Source organism: Adiantum capillus-veneris, chromosome 1 (genome assembly GCF_014529385.1).
Source record: "Adiantum capillus-veneris isolate H3 chromosome 1, ASM1452938v2, whole genome shotgun sequence".
NCBI classification, from domain to species: domain Eukaryota; kingdom Viridiplantae; phylum Streptophyta; class Polypodiopsida; order Polypodiales; family Pteridaceae; genus Adiantum; species Adiantum capillus-veneris.
Window position 1 is genome coordinate 168,726,971 of NC_140931.1, and position 19,451 is coordinate 168,746,421.

Below are 19,451 nucleotides of genomic sequence, written 5' to 3' on the forward strand. Positions count from 1 at the left end.
AATGCATCCAAATAATAGGCTGATATATGTAAAGATAATGTGGTTTCTACATCTCCTATCACATAAGCCGTTGTCTAAGAAAAGAATGTAGAGAATGTGGACATTCAAGAATTGCAAGAACGGCAAAAACCCTCAAAGAACATCAACAGTCATGGAATCAAGAAGGAAAGCATGGAAACACCTCAATCTCTTGTGGTTGATATTGAAGAGTTTTTTGCTCCATACTTTGGCATGTCTAGAATCATGGCTTATGGTGCACATCGATTTTGAAAACAAGGAGTCCCTCATTCGGGAGGAAGACCTATTGTATGTACCATGGCTGATGAGGTAAAGAGAAAGATCATCCTTGACAATAGTTGGATCTATCTCAAAGGAGCGGGTTGTAATGTATATGAGGATCGCACTCTTATGCAACAAAATGCACGCGCAAAGCATATGAGGAAAGAAGCAAGAAGGTTAAGGTGTCATCTCAAGAAAAAAAGTCACTTGAGGAGGATGCAAGTCCACCCAACAAATAGAGATACATGATCTATGAGACCAACTCACGCTTACGAATAAGCTTTTGGAAATGTGACGGGTATCCATGGAATGCGAGAATTGGCACTGATGAGCTTACCAATGACTCCGATGTGATACTTCTTGTTGAAACATGGGAGCATGATGCGCAATGCATTCTTGAATTTGACAAATACAATGTGCATTCTTTGATGTAGGCAAAAATGCAAAGCAACGTAGAGACCAAGGAGGCGTAGCATGTATGATCAAAAAGGGTTTGAAAGATGTTTCCATTGGCAAAGAAGATAAGTATAACACTACTTATGACTGAAAATCAGCCCACCAAATGGTCAACTCATGTTTGTGGCTGGTTGCTACATTCCTCACTATGACTCTAGCTTTTATGCTCGCTTGGATATGGATAGAGATCAGCCTTTGTTGAACTAGAGGAAGACATTGCTCATTACAAGGACCGGGGTGAAGTCATTGTCTTTGGAGACATGAATGCTCGCACATATACGTTACAACACGACATACAACAAGTTGACATGCCGCATGTTTCAAGAATAATGGATGACTCATACATGTATAATCGAAGTTCTAATGATGCAAAAGAACTGGATCACTATGGAAAGTCACTTCTACATATGTGCAATAGTACCGGAATGCTCAATGCAAATGGTGTCTCTTTATGGCAAGGCACCAATGACTTTACATGTAGAAAGCACAATGGTGGTAGCGTGATTGAATATATGTTGTTTTTGGAAGCCACCCTAGAATGCATATAAAGTTTTACACTTGGTGAATGGAATCTGGAATCGAATCATAGGATGTTATGTATTGACCTCAAGTGTGATAAAAGACCCGAGCATGTAGCCTCCAATCATGATATGAATCATTCGTACCTTTGTCTATATTCAAACGAGTATTTATATATGCTGGACCAAATATTAAGCATAACAGAGCATCAAGAGAGCCCAACAAGTGGAAAGTTTTCAAAGAAGTAATTTTCTCTTATGCAAAGGAATGATTTTTGGTGAAACACGTCTTGCAAAAGGTCTAAGAAGGGTAGCACCAATAAGGAATGGTTTGACATGGAATGTAGTCAAGCCTGATAACACTTGCTAAGTTTGGATGTAAGGAAAGGCAAGGAAGTTTACTTGGGAGGTTCACACACATACAAAGCACTTGTTCAAAAAAGGAGGAGAAGGTGGGAAGTCAAAAAACAACTTCTTTTAGCACAAGAGAAAGCACATGTATGTAGAAAGTTTTGGCAAAATCTAAAAGGCAAGCGTGTTGAGAGCTTTGGTAACTTGACTCTTGAGGATATGTATACGCATTGCAAGAAAGAACCTCTATCAGCAACCCAATGTTGATAAGATAAGGTGTTGTAGCTCCCTTCTGTTTATGCCTCCCTTCTTTACCATTGAAGATGTATGCCGCGCGCTTGAGAAACTTGCCACTCACAAGGCAGGGGTCCTTCAAGGTGTCAAGGCTGAAATGATTAAATGGACAAGGGAGAAAACACGGTATTGGATACGCGATATGTTAAACCTTGCACTTCAGCACGATATGTCTCATGATTGGAGTACAAATTGGATCAAACCTTTGCACAAAGGAGGAGTTGCTTCTTTGATGGCAAAGTTATTTGAATGTATCATGGAGATGAAGATAAGTGAATGGGCTGAAAAGAACGGCAAATGTGCGCTTGGCTAAGCAGGTTTTAGCATCATAGTACTATTGATCACCTTGTCACTTTTTGAGTTCTTATGGAAGCGTCTCGTTGAAAGAAAAAAAGTTGTATTGTTGCTTTGTGGATTTCAAGAAAGCTTTTGACATGGTACCGTGAGGAAATCTTTGGAGACATATGCAAAGCCTTCAAGTGTCGAGAGAATTTATGCATGCAGTCCTTTTGCATCTACCAAAAAGTGATACGTCAACGACGTATGGGAGATGGAATTTCAGAATTTTTTGCAAGTACCATTGGTGTCAAACAAGGATGCCCACTTTACCCAACCCTCTTTGGGCTACTCATTGATGAATTGGAATGCATGGTTCTTGATTTTATGCAACAAGAAGGAATAGAAGAGGTTAAGATCGGAAATGCGGTGATCATGCTTTTGCTTTATGCCGATGATGTAGTGCTCTTGGCACATACTTTAGAAGATGCACAAAAGCTTATGAGTGTCTTGGAACGCTTTTGCATATATAGCGGGCTGATCGTGAATGGATCCAAAACCAAGGTTATGCTTGTAAAGACCCTCAATGAGGAAAATCCATGCATTGTATACAACAATGAGCAACTTGAAGTGGTAGATAGCTTCAAGTACCTTGGCCTTGAGGTTCCATCCAATCATAAATGGAAGGATTGCGCAATGCGTCGCTTGGAAGCCAGAAAGAGGGCTTATTATGCATTTGAGAACATGTGCAATACTGGAGAGATCAAGTGTTGGGCTCTCAAAAAGTACCTCTTTTACATGTTGGTGACACTGGTGCTTCTTTATGGAGTGGAGGTGTGGGGTGGTAGCATCGGAAAGTCTACTTGGAAAGAGTTTGAGAATGTCCAAAAACGTTTTCTCACCAACTTTCTCCAAGTCAAGACACACAAACACCCTACATGCTCGTACTTCTTGAGTCTGGATCGCTTCCCATTGAGGTCTTGGACATGCGAAGGGTTGTGGAGTACATGCTTAAGACACAACATAGCCCTTTGTATCGACTTCCTAGAATCATATATGAAGCAAGTCAAAAGGTCCAAAAGACATGCAAGAGCAAAATACTAAGTTCGGGGTGGATGCTTGACATCAAGAAATGGTTTGGAAGATGGAATGCATGTCACTTGGTCAAGGATGCGTCGATCAACTCCCAAGTTAATGAGGCCTTCTTACAACACCAATGTATCACGGCTTGGGAGAAATCTGGAGGTTCTCGCTTCAGCCATTACACCACACACATTGCCCCAAACTACAAATCTCTCTTCTCCGAACGAGGTAACCGAACCCATCCCTACACCCTTGAGCCCATCCCGTTGAGTGCGATCCACACCATTGCCTCCATTCGTCTTAGCTCCCATTCTCTACGCTGCGAGACTAGACATTGGGGCACTGGCGATGAGTCTCGTCGACTTTGCACCTTATGCCCTCGTCAAGTGTGAGAGAGTGAGTATCACACACTACTTGAGTGCTCAGCTTTTGACAACATTAGATCCTCTTTTTCCCATATATTCAGCCATGAGCTCTCCCTACATACCTTCCTCTCCCAACCAAGATGTGGACTCTCTATTGCGACGCTCATTTCAGCCATTTTTAATCATCGAGTCACTTATGACCTCCACTCACACCACGTGACATGTTCATTTGGTCCCATAGGTCATATTTGACCTCCGAGGACGATAATAGAACTATCTCTCTCTCTCTCTCTCTGGTTTTCCAAATAGGGTATGCTCTAGATTACATAGAAGGTTTGAAAGAATAACCTCAAGGCTCTCAACATGTTCTCTACTTCAACTTGCTTATGTGTGTGACACACAATCTCTCTCTCTCTCTCTCTCTCTCTCTCTCTCTCTCTCTCACACACACACACACACACACACACACACACACACACACACACACACACACATTCATATTAACCTGCGGTAGGAGGTCCTACTCTACCTTGGTATTAAACACCTATCGTCTTGCAAACCAACTATGGCTACGTGAAATGCTACCTACGATACCATCGGACAACTTTCCCCGTTGAGAGCTTCATCCACTCAACACGTTATGCTACTCTTGACGACGACCAAGTGGGTCTGCTAATCGAACTTGGTTGTTTGCAGATTTGACGTCGCAACATTATATTATTCTAGGTACGACCAACGTCCTCCATCAAAACTTTCTAACCTGACTCTCAATATAGCTATGGCACCCCGACACAACAACCTAGGGTGTTGTTGCTGCCATCAATACACTTGAGCCTCCATCGATAGCTGTGTGTGTGTGTGTGTGTGTGAGAGAGAGAGAGAGAGAGAGAGAGAGAGAGAGAGAGAGAGAGAGAGAGAGAGATGAAACTCTCAATGAACGCAACCTAGGGTGTTGTTGCTGCCACCAAGACACCTGAACCTCCATGGGTAGCATCTTCGCCCCTATTGTGCCCGTCAGAACTACCTAATCATGGCGCCCATGTTGTGACAAAATGGGTTTTGTGTGTGTGTGTGTGTGTGTGTGTGTGAGAGAGAGAGAGAGAGAGAGAGAGAGAGAGAGAGAGAAGAGTGATGGGAAGCTCTCAACGAACACAGTGCAGAGTTATGAACTTTAGTTGGTACAATAGAAGAGAGAAGAGATGATTCATAATGATCAGAATGGGTGCCGGGTGTGTTGTGAGCTTCGGGGACAAACCCCCCGTCTCTCTTTGCCATGTCTCTATTTTGCGTAGGGAATAGTTGCATGAAGCATGAGCTTTTGTCACGTGGTGGGGGGTCGGAACAAATTTGGCGGGCCCAAAGGAAGAGCTCCTCAAGCTGCAGCCAATCTGCTCCTCCCACGAATTCCTCACGCCCCTGTGGCAGAGATTTCGACCGCCTAGTCTGAACCCAGCCTGAAGCTTTAAACGTACGCCTGTCTGATGTTATACAATGTAACCTCTCTCTCTCTCTCTCTCTCTCTCTCTCTGTTTGCCCACTACAAGCGTTGCTTCCGACTCCTTCCATCCGGGCGGATCTTTTCTGCTTGCATATTCGTTATCCGCCTTGTCTTTGAGCTTCCACGGGACGGATCCTCATTCCCAAAAACAAGAACGTTCTTGATGATCGCTTGTGTGGGTCACTCCCTGCCTATTTTTTCCGTCCAGTACTTCCACTCCTGCTCACATCAATCGCAAAACTTCTGTGTATGGGCCTTCTCTTCTGATGGTTAGCGAAAAGAGTTTTGTCCTCGGGCAACTGTTCCTGCCAGATCAATGGCGAATCCCTCCCCAAGCTCATCGCTGCCTGACAATGAGAAGGTATTTTTGATAATCAGAACAGCTATGCGCCTTTTTTACGAAACCATTATACTTTGGAAGTTTGTAATACTTTATTTTTCGGATTTAATGGGCCGCTCTACCTACGACAATGCGTATTGCCCATGATTAGGTGGCCTGCGATCTGTCAGTATTTCAGAAATGAAAGAATTTTATAACGGTTCCAAAACCAGAATGGTAGTTTTGGGTATCGGATTCTTCTTTTTGTTTAAGAATCAATAAATTCTACTTTATATTTTGCCTGCTTAATGGAGACAATGATGCAAAATCAGGCCTACAGAACTCTGAGTCACAAGAAGATCACTGATACTTGTTTCAGATCTGTATAATTCTTTAGACACCTCATATGATCTTCACACACTCTATACTTTGTGCCTTTTAGTTCTTGTCGGATTCCCGGCCAGTTGGCTGCTACTAATAACTCCTGTTTGGTTGGATTGTTCCCCTTGCGGGATAACCCCTCGCGGGATAACGCAACAATCATGCTGACATTTTTTCTGCTTCTGTCTAGAGGTACTATCCTCAGAAGAATGCAAATAAACTGTGGTTTGAGATAAAGGAGCAATAGCAAGATGATCCCAAATCTACCGAAGCCTTAATGCTTTAGTTGCCGTGAGTAAAGGGCCGATGCTCAGCTTTAGTAGAAGTGGCAGTGGTGTTTTGCTTTGACTCTTCCATGAGATAAGTGCATTTTCAAAGATGTAGATCTCTGTTGTTGGAAAGTGTGCGGTCTAACCGGGAAGGCGAGGGGCCTCTGGCTGTGAGAGTTCATGAAAGTACCTGCTAATTCATAGATAGTTCAAAGCTAAAGACACATTCAAAAAGACCAACTCTCCAGCCATGAAAGCTTTACTATTGCACATGTGTGTGTGTGTGTGTGTGTGTGTGTGTGTGTGTGTGATGATTTGGTATAGCCTCGACCCCAATTGCAATTGCCCTGTAAAAACCCTATCTTTCTCCGTTAATTCTTTGTTGAGACCATTTCATGGAAGCTTGGGCACTTCAAACCACAAGCCCACACAGTCGTTTGAAGAGATAAAACCATAATTTTTGGCCTCACACTCAAACATGAGGTAGAAGTAGCACAGGGTTACACTAGCCCACCCACTTTGATAATTTGTTACAAATATGAGAGAGGGAAAAAATTGCAGGTTTTTGCAGCTATAAGCAAGCACCCCCTTGCCTATCTATGACCAAATTGCTGATGTATCAATTCGTGGCCATTTTTTCTGTGAGGTAACCATTTTTAACCATTTTGAGACCCTTTTGATACCCAAAAGGTCATTTTTAGCATAGAAAACGTTGAGTTGGGAAAAATCCCTATTTTTGTGAAAAACTTCCCTTGAGCTCAAAATTCATGTTGAACATCAATTTTTTCACTTTTGATGACCATTTGACACAGTGTTGGGGCAGGGGCGCATGCAAGCTGCTATTGTCAACAATTTTTGCAAGCGCATAACTTTGTAAGCGAGGCATGTAAATTGTGATGAACTATAACACTTGGATCACATATCAAAACCATCTTGTGGATAATCTAGAAGCATAAAACATAAGTGGCGCCGCATCCGGGGTTCCAACTTTCCAGTAACATAACTGCAACCACGGCATCCGCTTTCACATAGATGTACATTTTGTACACAGTGGCATCCACTTCCTTACATCCAAAACCAAATATAAAGACTTTATTAACTTCCTTTTTCAATATGGACGTGCCATGACACGACATCCATCCCCTTTAAACTTGCACATCCTCTGGCATGTGCCAACATCTTCAACACTGTCAACTTTCTCAATGACATTGTAGCACTTTCTAGCTCAAACATAACATATATGGCATATGACAAGCCTTCATAATTACGCGTCTTGTAAGAAGGTAATAAGTCATGCATATCAAGCATATATTGAACTGCATTTTGTTAGAGTTCAGGCATCTCTCTTGATTCGTATAGTTAGTCTCAGTTTCTCTTGGGGACAGGTATTAGGGAGTGAGGGCAGTTTTGTGGCTGTGCCCGACCAGCGGGAGGTTGTTCTCTCATGTTGGGATGAGTTTAGCCATGTTTAGCTCGGGCTTTGGCTCAATTCCATAGCCCTGTAGGCTCCTCGTGTCGCGGGTATTTTCTTTCTGCTGACCAGGGCCAGTATCTTGTTGGGGTTCAACCCAACTTGGGCAGACTCTATGTGTGAACGCATTGTATTAGCCTATATAAGGCCCAAAACTTAATGATAATTCTCTCTTTTTCATTTGCTCCACTAGTGTGTTATCCCCTCTCTACGTCTCTTCTCTTCTTTGCGCACTCTCCATTGCCATGTCTGTGCGAGAAGCAATTTGCTTCCGTTGCGAGCTCAACAACTGGTATTAGAGCGCCAATGGGTGTTCCGATTGGCTATCCATAACTCCTCCCCAACCTCACATGTGTAGCTTCCCTTGAAGCTCAATCTTGCGATGGAATTTGCAGGAAAATATCGAGCTCTGCAGAGTGTGTCATGCAACAAGGCAGCGTGTGCAGAGAAAGAACATTGGAGGGACGGAGGCTGGAGCAAAGCGAGTATAGGAGCGAGAGGGAAGAATTCAGCTCAAGGGGGTGTATGATGGTGATGATTATGCCAAGTTTGGCTCAAGGGGGCATTTGTTGGGGTTCAACCCAACTTGGGCAGACTTTATGTGTGAACGCATTGTATTAGCCTATATAAGGCCCAAAACTTAATGATAATTCTCTCTTTTTCATTTTCTCCACTAGTGTGTTATCCCCTCTCTCCCTCTCTTCTCTTCTCTGCGAGCACTCTCCATTGCCATGTCTGTGTGAGAAGCAATTCGCTTCCGTTGCGAGCTCATCATGTCTTCCACTTCTAGGCACTCCCCCTATTTTAGGGGTCCCTTCTCCTGGTCGTGGAGGCTAATGTTGGGTTGGCTGAGTACAACCCTAAATAGGCTGGCAAGGGTGGTGATGGTGGTCACCTCCTTGTGTGTATAGATCAGCCCCAGTCTGGTGCGCCCTCCCTTAGGGGCCCTAGGGGGCAGTTCTTTGCCGGTAGTAGAGGGCAGGAGGGGGGGCAACCCAATGCTTTTAGGCAGCCCTCATCTCAATGTTTTTGGGGCAGCTGGCGGCATGCTGAGGGGTGCAACCCAGCCTTTTTGGGCAGCCACCATGCTGACTGTCACCAGCGTGTGACTACTATCTATCCTTTTTGTTGATTTCTTTCTTATTATCTATTTACTTTCACTTTTTGGAAACACCCCTCGGGAAATCTAACTGCCCTGTATTGCATAGCTAGTGTGGAACTGTCCAGAGGGAGTCCAGGCCTGAGGGCAAGAGAGCACTAAGGTTGGACAAGGACTATGGTTAGCCAAGTGGGGTCATTGACTAGCCAAAGTGGAATCCTTTGCTACAGAGGCTACATTTCAGTTCTGGATGTGGCCGCAGTGTACAAAGAGGGTCGGATGACCTAGAAAGATACAATGGCAGCATCTCCTAAAATTTAGGGAACTGCTATTTTGGGACCTGAAAATGTCTTCGCGTCATTACGTGCAGTTTGACATGGGGATCATTTTGTTACTCTGTGGCCAAGTCAACAGAGGTTGCAGGTGAGATATTTTTAGACCCGAGGGTCTAAAGCGGGAAAATGCACAAATGAGTGACACTTGGCACTCTGAGGCCAGTTTACTACTTATAGAGAAGGCAAAAACGTGATTTATAGTTGGGAGGCTCATTTTGCAAGTCTCTGTCACAGGTTAAGAGCTATGGAGTGCTTGCTTTCCCTCTTATGCACAGTGCGGTGCCAGGAGTGATGCCCTGCACGCTACGCACTGCCCTCTCTCTCCCCTTTGGCAGTATGTTATGCCCCTCTAGTGGGCTCTTCATTTGACCAATGTACAGTTGTGTGGGTTCATGCGCGATTGCCGAGGCAAGAGCCTCTTGCACAGGTACTGGATTAGCTAGCGGCTAATCCCCCCACAGGTACAGGTGAATTCGGAGAGGTTTCACGCCAGAAATCTCGTCCGATTCAAAGGGCAAGTAGCCCTACAGGTGCGGGAGCTCGAGGACTTGCTAGGGATGCGACCGGCACGCGAAACGGAGCCCGAAACAGTGAATTACAGCCTGCTGTGTATTTTTGCAGGTTTAGGGTTTTGGCCCTAAACGGACCCTAATACCCCCAGGAGGTTCGGGGACGCAAGGGGACCGCTGTACAGGCGATCTGGCGCATTTTCAGGGCTGAAAACAGAGAATTCAGCGTGCTGCAGATTCTCGCCAGGTTTTGCAAAGTGCCCGTATGCGTCGGGAAAGTCAGTCAATGCGTGGGAATACTGACCGTGAAGGGTTCTAGTACAGTTATGCTGCCGAAATCAGGCTGGAACAGTGGAAATTCAGCCGAGTTTGTGCGGGGCAGCTTGTAGGGAACCACAGCGTTTATTCCCTCTTTTGAACAATAAAGAAATACCGAAAGGGGCGCCTAAGTTAGGGGCCAATCTGGTGTCCGTCTACTCATACAGGTGCAATCTAGCAGCCTGTATCCCTCTCCCCTTTGTTGTGTCTTGAAAGTACAGGTAAAATAGACGACTAATAATGGGTGAAAGCTAAATCAAGGTTTAAAGTAAAGTCTACCGCCCTTTTTGGATTGAACAGGCCGGTTTCATGGTTCCATCGACGGGATTAAATCACTTTTTCCCATAGAAGTGAGCCTTGGTCAGTTTTGGGCTTGAAGACACAGGGGATCATAGACCAGACACAGGGAATTGCAATTATGGCTGACAGACCAGATGATGTGACTGAAGAGGTTTCCTCTTCACAGGGTCAACAGACACATGAAGTGGGTGAGTCCTCAAGACCACCACAGACTGATGATGATATATTCAGGACCCAGTTGGCTACTGCTGTGGCTATGTTCACACAAGTAATGCAGAATCCGAGGTTTTTAGCCTTTCTGCAACCTCCGGTTCCGTCTCAGCAAGTTGGGTCATTGGATCATATTCAAAAGCCTGTTAAGGCTCGAACACAGGTGATTCATACCGCACAGTCAATGGAAACACCTGTACACTTGACGGAGAACATGCAGTCTCCACAACGTATGCCTAAGGTGCAAGAACAGGTGGCTGAGATGCCAGTTTTTCAAGCTGTACCAATTCAGCCCGCCACCTTTCAACCGCCTATAGCTGGTTCTAATGGGCAGGGAAGCAACTTACAGGCTATGCAACAAGTCTTCCCACCACCTTCAGTACACCCTGGCTATTTTGGAGGTGGATTGGTATTCCAGAGCATGGCTGGTCATGCACCTGGAAATCAGTTTTATACGCCAGGAACAGTGTTCGGGGGTGCTCAAACGATGATGCCTAACCCCATGTACAGTGTCATGGGTATGCAACCAGGGTTTCAAAGCACTCAGGGACAATTTGGGATGCCACAAGCAAATTTTGGTATGGCTGGAATTACAAATCAGCAGCCAAATATGGCGTTTCCAAGTCAAGTTAATAGCGGCCAAGGAACACAGATGAACCCTAATAGTGTTCCCATGTTTCAGTCACTTCCATATGACAATTTAACGCCGCTGGAGAGGCCAACTCCGTACAAAGAAGGTGGCAAAGGTGTGTCATTCACGACCTTTACAGGGTTTGATGACAGGAAGAAGGCTCTCTCATTCCTCCAGCAGTTTGACAAGGCCTATGCAGGGGGAAACTTTACAGAGGCTTCAAAGGTCCGCAAGGCAGCCACTTTCTTGACAGGGAATGCGGGACAATGGTGGACAACTTTATTGCTTCAAGGGCAAGCTCCGTCCACATGGATTTACTTCAAGCAGATTTTTGCAGCAGCATGGTTATCTGATGACTTTGAAGCAGATGTCATGACAGAATGGCACCAGCTAAATGCTGCCACTTGCAGAAATCTGGATGATTACAATCGGAAGTTTTGGAAAGCTCTACTTCCAGTAACTTCCTATAGGTTTGTGCCATTGACAGAACAGATAGAAAAATACTGTTGTGGCCTACCCAAAGGATTGAGAAAATACTGCACGAAGACAAAAGTCACTACTTTGACGCAGCTCATCGAGGTAGCAAACACTGGCAATGGTTTGCTCAAGGGAGAAGATTGTGAATTTAACACTGGCGTCAAGGCAGGATCAGGCAAGAAAAATTCAGCCAAGAAGCACGTTCCCAATGAGGCTCCTAAAGGGACTCAGGAGTCGGCCAACGCAGGGAAAGACAAAGCTACGGCTGAATCAGAAAAAGGACCCGCGAAGAAATGGAAAAGACGTTTTCCTCGCAAGTCAGAAGAGCAAAAGAAGGTCCTGAGGACAGAGAACAAATGCTTTATATGTGAGCAGCCTGGCCACATTGCTTACAACTGTCCTACAAAGAAAAGGCCAGCTGATTCTGAAGACAAGGAGGACAAGAAGGGAAAGAAGCCCATGGCTGGTCTAGTGCCAGATATGGTGGGCGACAAGCTAAATTCAGATGCAAGTGAGCTTTGCAGAGCATGGGGAAAGGTTAGGGATCAAACAGTGCTTATCTTCTTTGATCCAGGTGCCAAAGCCAACTTCATTTCCCCAGAATTGGCTTCAAAGTTGGGAATCAGACCTGAAGAGATGGGGTATACAGCAGAGGCAGGTTTGGCATGTCCTGGCCATACAGAGGCTGTCACACCCATCATTGGAAAGTTGCGTCTACATATCCAGTCCTATGTAGATGCTGAAGAATTTTACATCATGCCACTGGACGGATGTGATGTGTTGTTAGGTATTCCTTGGTTGTTTCGTGTACAGGGAATCATGGATGCCTACAACAAAAAGATCACTGTACAGAGCAGGGGAAAGACTCACATTCTGGATGTAAAGCTTAAAGGGGAGTCTATTCCTACTGTATCAACTTCTGCTATTACTTCTGTAATGAAAAAGCATCTTTCTGCGTACTTGGTTTTTGCACGTGAAGTGTCAGATTGTGATGAATCAAATTTATCTGTGCTAGATAAAGAAAGGTCAATGTTTTTACAACAGTATAGTGACTGTTTTTCCGATTCATTACCGTCTCAATTACCGCCAGAGAGACCCGAGGACCATGCGATAGATTTGGTGCCAGGCTGTAGCCCACCAAATAAGCCTCCGTACAGGGTTAGTGCGGCTCAGCAGAAAGAGATAATGGGCCAAGTACAGGAGCTGTTAGAAAAGGGGCTGATTCAGCCCAGTTCATCTCCATTCTGTTCTCCAGTGTTGTTGGTGCAGAAAAAGGATGGCTCATGGCGTATGTGCATCGACTACCGTGCACTGAACAAGAATACCATCAAGAGTAGGTTCCCTATACCTAGAATTGATGATATTATGGACAAATTAGAAGGAGCAGCTATGTTTAGCAGGATAGATCTAAAGAGTGGGTACCATCAGATCCGCATTAGATCAGAGGATGTGTACAAGATTGCTTTTAGAACAACGTTTGGCCTTTACGAATTTTTAGTGATGCCCTTTGGTCTCACAAATGCTCCTGCTACGTTCAATAGGATGATGGACAGAATTTTCCGTCCACACCAGCAGTTTGTTGGTACATTCTTTGATGACATGATAGTCTACTCAAAGAATGAAGAGGAGCATAGGCATCACTTGGCCATTGTGTTCAAAGAGCTACGCAGTCATAGGTTGCTCATCAATGCAAAGAAAAGTGAGTTTTTTCTGGAAGAGATTCACTTTCTGGGACACATTGTCTCAAAGGATGGTGTCAGAATGGATCCTGCAAAAGTCGAAGCGATCAAGTCATGGCCAAATTTGAAGACGGTGCATGATGTCCGAAGCTTTTTGGGACTATGCTCCTATTACAGAAGGTTTATCCGAAATTTCGCTGAGATTGCTTCACCTTTACATGCTCTTCAAAAGAAGGCAGTCACCTTCAGATGGACACAGAAAGAGATTTCAGCTTTTAATCTCTTAAAGGAAAAGATGACTTCAGATCCAGTCATTGTGTTGCCAGATCTTAGGAAGTCATTTGTGGTCCAGTGTGACGCCTGCGGTAGTAGCATTGGTGCTGTGCTAATGCAAGATGGCAGGGTAGTAGCCTATGAGAGCAGAATTTTGCAAGGGCCAGAGATGACCATGCAGGTCTATGAGAAAGAGTTACTGGCTGTGATTCATGCGCTCTTAAGTTGGAAACACTACCTGCTAGGTGCAGACTTTGTTTTCCAAACGGACCATCAGACCTTGCGATACTTCTTGACACAGACAAAGTTATCTGAGAAGCATATGCGATGGGCAAATATCTTGTCCATGTTCCATTTTCAGATTGTGCATGTGGAAGGCAAGAAGAACGTTGTGGCTGATGCCTTGTCAAGGAAGCCACAAATTTCAGCTGTGTCGATTCCTTATCATCATGAACTTGATGATATGAGAGAACAGTATGCAAATGATGAAGATTTTGCAAGGGTCTTCGAGCAACTAATGGATGGACAACGTCATGAACACTATCTTCTTAAAGACGGGTTCATGATGATGCATGGCAGATTGTGTGTCACAAAGCCATTGCGACGCAAAGTTATGGAAGAGAGTCATGTCCCACCGTATGCAGGGCATCGTGGTATCGATGCTACAGTTAAAGCGGTAGAGACATTCTTCTATTGGCCTACATTGAGAAGGGATGTGAATGCCTTTGTGCGAGAATGCCTAATATGCCAAAAGGTCAAGTTTGACAGGCAAAAGGCACCAGGGTTATTGCAACCACTACCTATTCCAGATAAACCATGGGAAAGTATTGCTATGGATTTTATCTTTGATCTTCCGAGAACGCAGACAGGAAACGATGGTATTTGGACCATTATTTGCAGATTCAGCAAACAGGCTCATTTTATTCCTGTCAGGAAGAAGATAAAGCCAGATCAGATGGCACGCTTGTTTATGAGCAATATTTTCAAGTATCATGGCATGCCACAGTCGATTATTAGCGACCGTGATCCACGCATGACTAGTTTGTTCTGGAGAGGCTTGTTTGAGAATATGGGTACCACGCTCAAATTCTCTTCGTCATTTCATCCTCAAACAGATGGGCAGTCAGAAGAGGCAAATTCTACTGTCCTAGATCTGCTGAAGTGCTATGTGTCAGAGCATAAAGGAAAGTGGGAGCAGTATTTGCCATTGGTGGAGTATGCATACAATAATACAGTGCATTCATCAACTGGCAAGGCACCTTTTGAGATAGTTGAAGGTGGCAAGAAAGTTCCTCCCATACTGCATACAAAGGACAAGATATTTGAAGCAGATAAGTATGTTCAGGACATGGATGAAATGTACAAGAAGGTCAAAGTGGCCTTAGAAAGGACTCAGGCAAAGCAAAAGAAAGCAGCTGATCGTCACCGTCGTGAAGTGGTATATTCACTTGGTGATTGGGTGCTTTTACGCTTTGAAAAGGCAAGGTTAAAGAAGATGAAGGGCAAGGAAAGACTATTTCCAAAGCTCAGCATGCGTTACTATGGGCCTTTTCAAGTATGCGACATAATCAGTGATGTTGCATATAGGCTGAAATTGCCTGACAGTTGGAAGATTCACAATGCGTTTCATGTGAGTCTTCTCAGACCCTATGTGGGTGATGTGCCAGAAGATATGCCAGCTGAAGATCAGCCGGAAGTCGAGGAACTTGACGAGATCTTGGTCCCTGAACAGATTTTGGCACACAAAGAAAGGAAAGTGAAAGGCAAGGTTACTAGGCGTTACTTGGTAAAGTTCAGAAACTATCCACCAATGGATGCTAAGTGGATGGAAGAAGGTGAACTTGCAGAGTCACCAACTGTGTTATCACTTTACCTGGAAGCCTTCGATTTGCAACCTACCTTGACCCCTTGAGTTTCAAAGCTAAATGGATTGTCAGTGTGACAATGGCTTCTGAAACAAATGATGTACAAGGTATTTAAAATGAGCTCAAATCAAATACCTGTTACATGAATGTTAGAGCTGTACAGATTGTCAGTTTGGCAATTGCTCTTATGGAATGTCCAAAAGTTTGATTAGTGCTATAGAAGTGAGTATTTCTTGTCAGTTTGTCAAGGATACAGTGATTGCTTCTATTAAAGAGTACATGTGTAACTGCATTCTTAAACTGTCGGTTTGGGTATGCTCGAAAGTGTTACGGGATCCAACGTGTACTATAAGACAGTGGCAAAATGTGCAGCTACCATTTTGTCATTGGAACGTTAGTGACTCAAAGCAATGGCAGAGTGCGAAGCTACCACTATGTCATTGGGACAGGGTTCACACGCAGGCAATACATGAGTCGACGAGGTGTTGAATACACCAGGGTTGACAATGAGCATGTATGTGTCGTACATGTGTCGACAGGTGTTGAATACATCAATGTTGACTAGGAGCTTGTACGACATAGATGCAAACGAGGACGTTTGAGATTTCAAGAGGGGGGTATGTCACCAGCGTGTGACTACTATCTATCCTTTTTGTTGATTTCTTTCTTATTATCTATTTACTTTCACTTTTTGGAAACACCCCTCGGGAAATCTAACTGCCCTGTATTGCATAGCTAGTGTGGAACTGTCCAGAGGGAGTCCAGGCCTGAGGGCAAGAGAGCACTAAGGTTGGACAAGGACTATGGTTAGCCAAGTGGGGTCATTGACTAGCCAAAGTGGAATCCTTTGCTACAGAGGCTACATTTCAGTTCTGGATGTGGCCGCAGTGTACAAAGAGGGTCGGATGACCTAGAAAGATACAATGGCAGCATCTCCTAAAATTTAGGGAACTGCTATTTTGGGACCTGAAAATGTCTTCGCGTCATTACGTGCAGTTTGACATGGGGATCATTTTGTTACTCTGTGGCCAAGTCAACAGAGGTTGCAGGTGAGATATTTTTAGACCCGAGGGTCTAAAGCGGGAAAATGCACAAATGAGTGACACTTGGCACTCTGAGGCCAGTTTACTACTTATAGAGAAGGCAAAAACGTGATTTATAGTTGGGAGGCTCATTTTGCAAGTCTCTGTCACAGGTTAAGAGCTATGGAGTGCTTGCTTTCCCTCTTATGCACAGTGCGGTGCCAGGAGTGATGCCCTGCACGCTACGCACTGCCCTCTCTCTCCCCTTTGGCAGTATGTTATGCCCCTCTAGTGGGCTCTTCATTTGACCAATGTACAGTTGTGTGGGTTCATGCGCGATTGCCGAGGCAAGAGCCTCTTGCACAGGTACTGGATTAGCTAGCGGCTAATCCCCCCACAGGTACAGGTGAATTCGGAGAGGTTTCACGCCAGAAATCTCGTCCGATTCAAAGGGCAAGTAGCCCTACAGGTGCGGGAGCTCGAGGACTTGCTAGGGATGCGACCGGCACGCGAAACGGAGCCCGAAACAGTGAATTACAGCCTGCTGTGTATTTTTGCAGGTTTAGGGTTTTGGCCCTAAACGGACCCTAATACCCCCAGGAGGTTCGGGGACGCAAGGGGACCGCTGTACAGGCGATCCGGCGCATTTTCAGGGCTGAAAACAGAGAATTCAGCGTGCTGCAGATTCTCGCCAGGTTTTGCAAAGTGCCCGTATGCGTCGGGAAAGTCAGTCAATGCGTGGGAATACTGACCGTGAAGGGTTCTAGTACAGTTATGCTGCCGAAATCAGGCTGGAACAGTGGAAATTCAGCCGAGTTTGTGCGGGGCAGCTTGTAGGGAACCACAGCGTTTATTCCCTCTTTTGAACAATAAAGAAATACCGAAAGGGGCGCCTAAGTTAGGGGCCAATCTGGTGTCCGTCTACTCATACAGGTGCAATCTAGCAGCCTGTATCCCTCTCCCCTTTGTTGTGTCTTGAAAGTACAGGTAAAATAGACGACTAATAATGGGTGAAAGCTAAATCAAGGTTTAAAGTAAAGTCTACCGCCCTTTTTGGATTGAACAGGCCGGTTTCACTGACGTTTTGGGCAACCCACCGCAAGCAGATGGTGGAGACGTGTGCAGGAGGAGAGGCAGCCAATCAGGCACGCCATTGCCCTTCCACATCCTTGCTACTGCGTGTTCCCCATACACCCAGAGCGGCAATGCTAGATCCCATCGAGGTGGACTGAGGAGATTCTCGTTCAAGAACAAATATTGGTTCACAAGGAAAGGAAAGTGAAAGGTAAAGTGATAGGGCGGTTCTTAGTTAAGTTCATTGGCATTGGATGCGAAGTGGATGGAGAAGGAGAACTAGCAGATACTTCTCAGATATTGGAACTTTACCTTGAGGGTTTTGGACCAGCTTTGACTACTCCAAGAGTTTACGGAGATCAACGGGTTGAATTTGGTGCAGACAGTATTGTGCTATATGACTTTATGAAAGAAGTACTTCGAAATCGGAATTCTTGAAATGAATCTGTTATATATGCTCTCTCATGTGAGTAGTGTTTGAGTGCAACCACATCCTTGCTACTGCGTGTTCCCCATACACCCAGAGCGGCAATGCTAGATCCCATCGAGGTGGACTGAGGAGATTCTCGTTCAAGAACAAATATTGGTTCACAAGGAAAGGAAAGTGAAAGGTAAAGTGATAGGGCGGTTCTTAGTTAAGTTCATCGGCATTGGATGCGAAGTGGATGGAGAAGGAGAACTAGCAGATACTTCTCAGATATTGGAACTTTACCTTGAGGGTTTTGGACCAGCTTTGACTACTCCAAGAGTTTACGGAGATCAACGGGTTGAATTTGGTGCAGACAGTATTGTGCTATATGACTTTATGAAAGAAGTACTTCGAAATCGGAATTCTTGAAATGAATCTGTTATATATGCTCTCTCATGTGAGTAGTGTTTGAGTGCATGTTTGAAAGACGAAATGACTGCAACATTTCGGTTTTGTTCTCCGGAGAGATGAGATGGACATGATGTAACAAGATTTAGTCAATCAAGATTTGCGAAAATCAGTGATAGATTTGGATGTGATTGCTAAATAAGTTACAATAGATCATGATTCTGTTGCTAAATTGGCTTTATCTGACATAAAAATAATTCTAAATGAATTATTGGATTTCTAAGTGAGAGGGTTTTCTCGCTTGGAACACCAAGGAAAAATAATTTTAAATGAATTATTGGAATTTTAAGTGAGAGGGTTTTTCTCACTGGAGACATCCGAGTACAGAGTATTCCTAGTGTGCCATTCAAAGTAATGATGGGAGCACTGTGAACGGGAATATTTGTAAGTCCACTAGGAAAGGGTACTTCTGATGTGTCACATGGGATGGGTGACAGGGAGCATTGGGAAGAAGTATCCGACCATCCGGGAACGGACATCTTTGATGCGTCATAGGATGGGTGACAGAGAGCATGGCGAAGGAGATTGTACCATAAGTTCGGTAGGAAAGGACTAGGTGATGGGTATTCCTGATGCGTCACAACGTGGATGATGGGTGCATCGGAAAGGGGATATCCATAGTCGAGAGGAAATTCCGAACTGTGTTAGAATTGTGCACAAGGAAAAGCAAGCACTTGAATTGAAGATGGGTTCAGAGGAAACTTTGAGGAAAAAACAGATGCTTTCTAAGGAAGCGGAATTGCTTTTCGGGAAAGCAGATGATTTCCTGCGAGGAAGTCTATGTCTGCATCGCAACTGTGCATGTGATTGCATCCAGGGACGCCTGGGAAGTGCTGTGAAAGCATTGTTTTTAACTTATAAGGTTTTATTGAGTTTTTGGGCAGATTCAGACTATTTCAAAATATGCTGGCCGCCCGCTTGATAAGTGGGCAGCCATCTAATAAATAAGGCAACAGATCAGCCAGCGTTTTCTCTCTCTTTTTCTAGGAGAACAAAAAAAAGAAAAAAAAGGCCTCGATCTCTATGCGAGCAGCCTGCGCTCAGCTATTCGTGCCCGTGGCCAGGAGCTATAAAAGCATCACATGTCCTCACTCAGAGGAGGAGATCTGTTTTTGCAAGAAGAAGATGCTGCTGCAGATTTCATCCGCAAAGAAGATGTTGCCGGCGATGCCCATGGCTGCCCCAAGTGTACCGGATGTCACCAAGACCCAATGCGCGAGTT

At 44.6% G+C, this 19,451-nt stretch overlaps 1 protein-coding gene across 3 annotated transcripts in view; it reads left to right on the forward strand.

Annotated features, from left to right (window-relative positions):
- Window positions 1–5,049: 5,049 nt before the first annotated feature.
- Window positions 5,050–19,451, forward strand: part of LOC147465994 (uncharacterized) — a 67,029-nt gene continuing 52,627 nt past the window's right edge. For 2 of the 3 annotated variants that reach the window (XM_086523176.1, XM_086523183.1), the window contains exon 1: window positions 5,050–5,481. In XM_086523176.1, the coding sequence (XP_086379302.1) occupies window positions 5,437–5,481 (45 nt within the window). In that variant the 5' untranslated portion in view covers window positions 5,050–5,436. The remainder of the gene's footprint in view (window positions 5,482–19,451) is intronic. The other variant, XM_086523168.1, reaches the window with a different exon arrangement.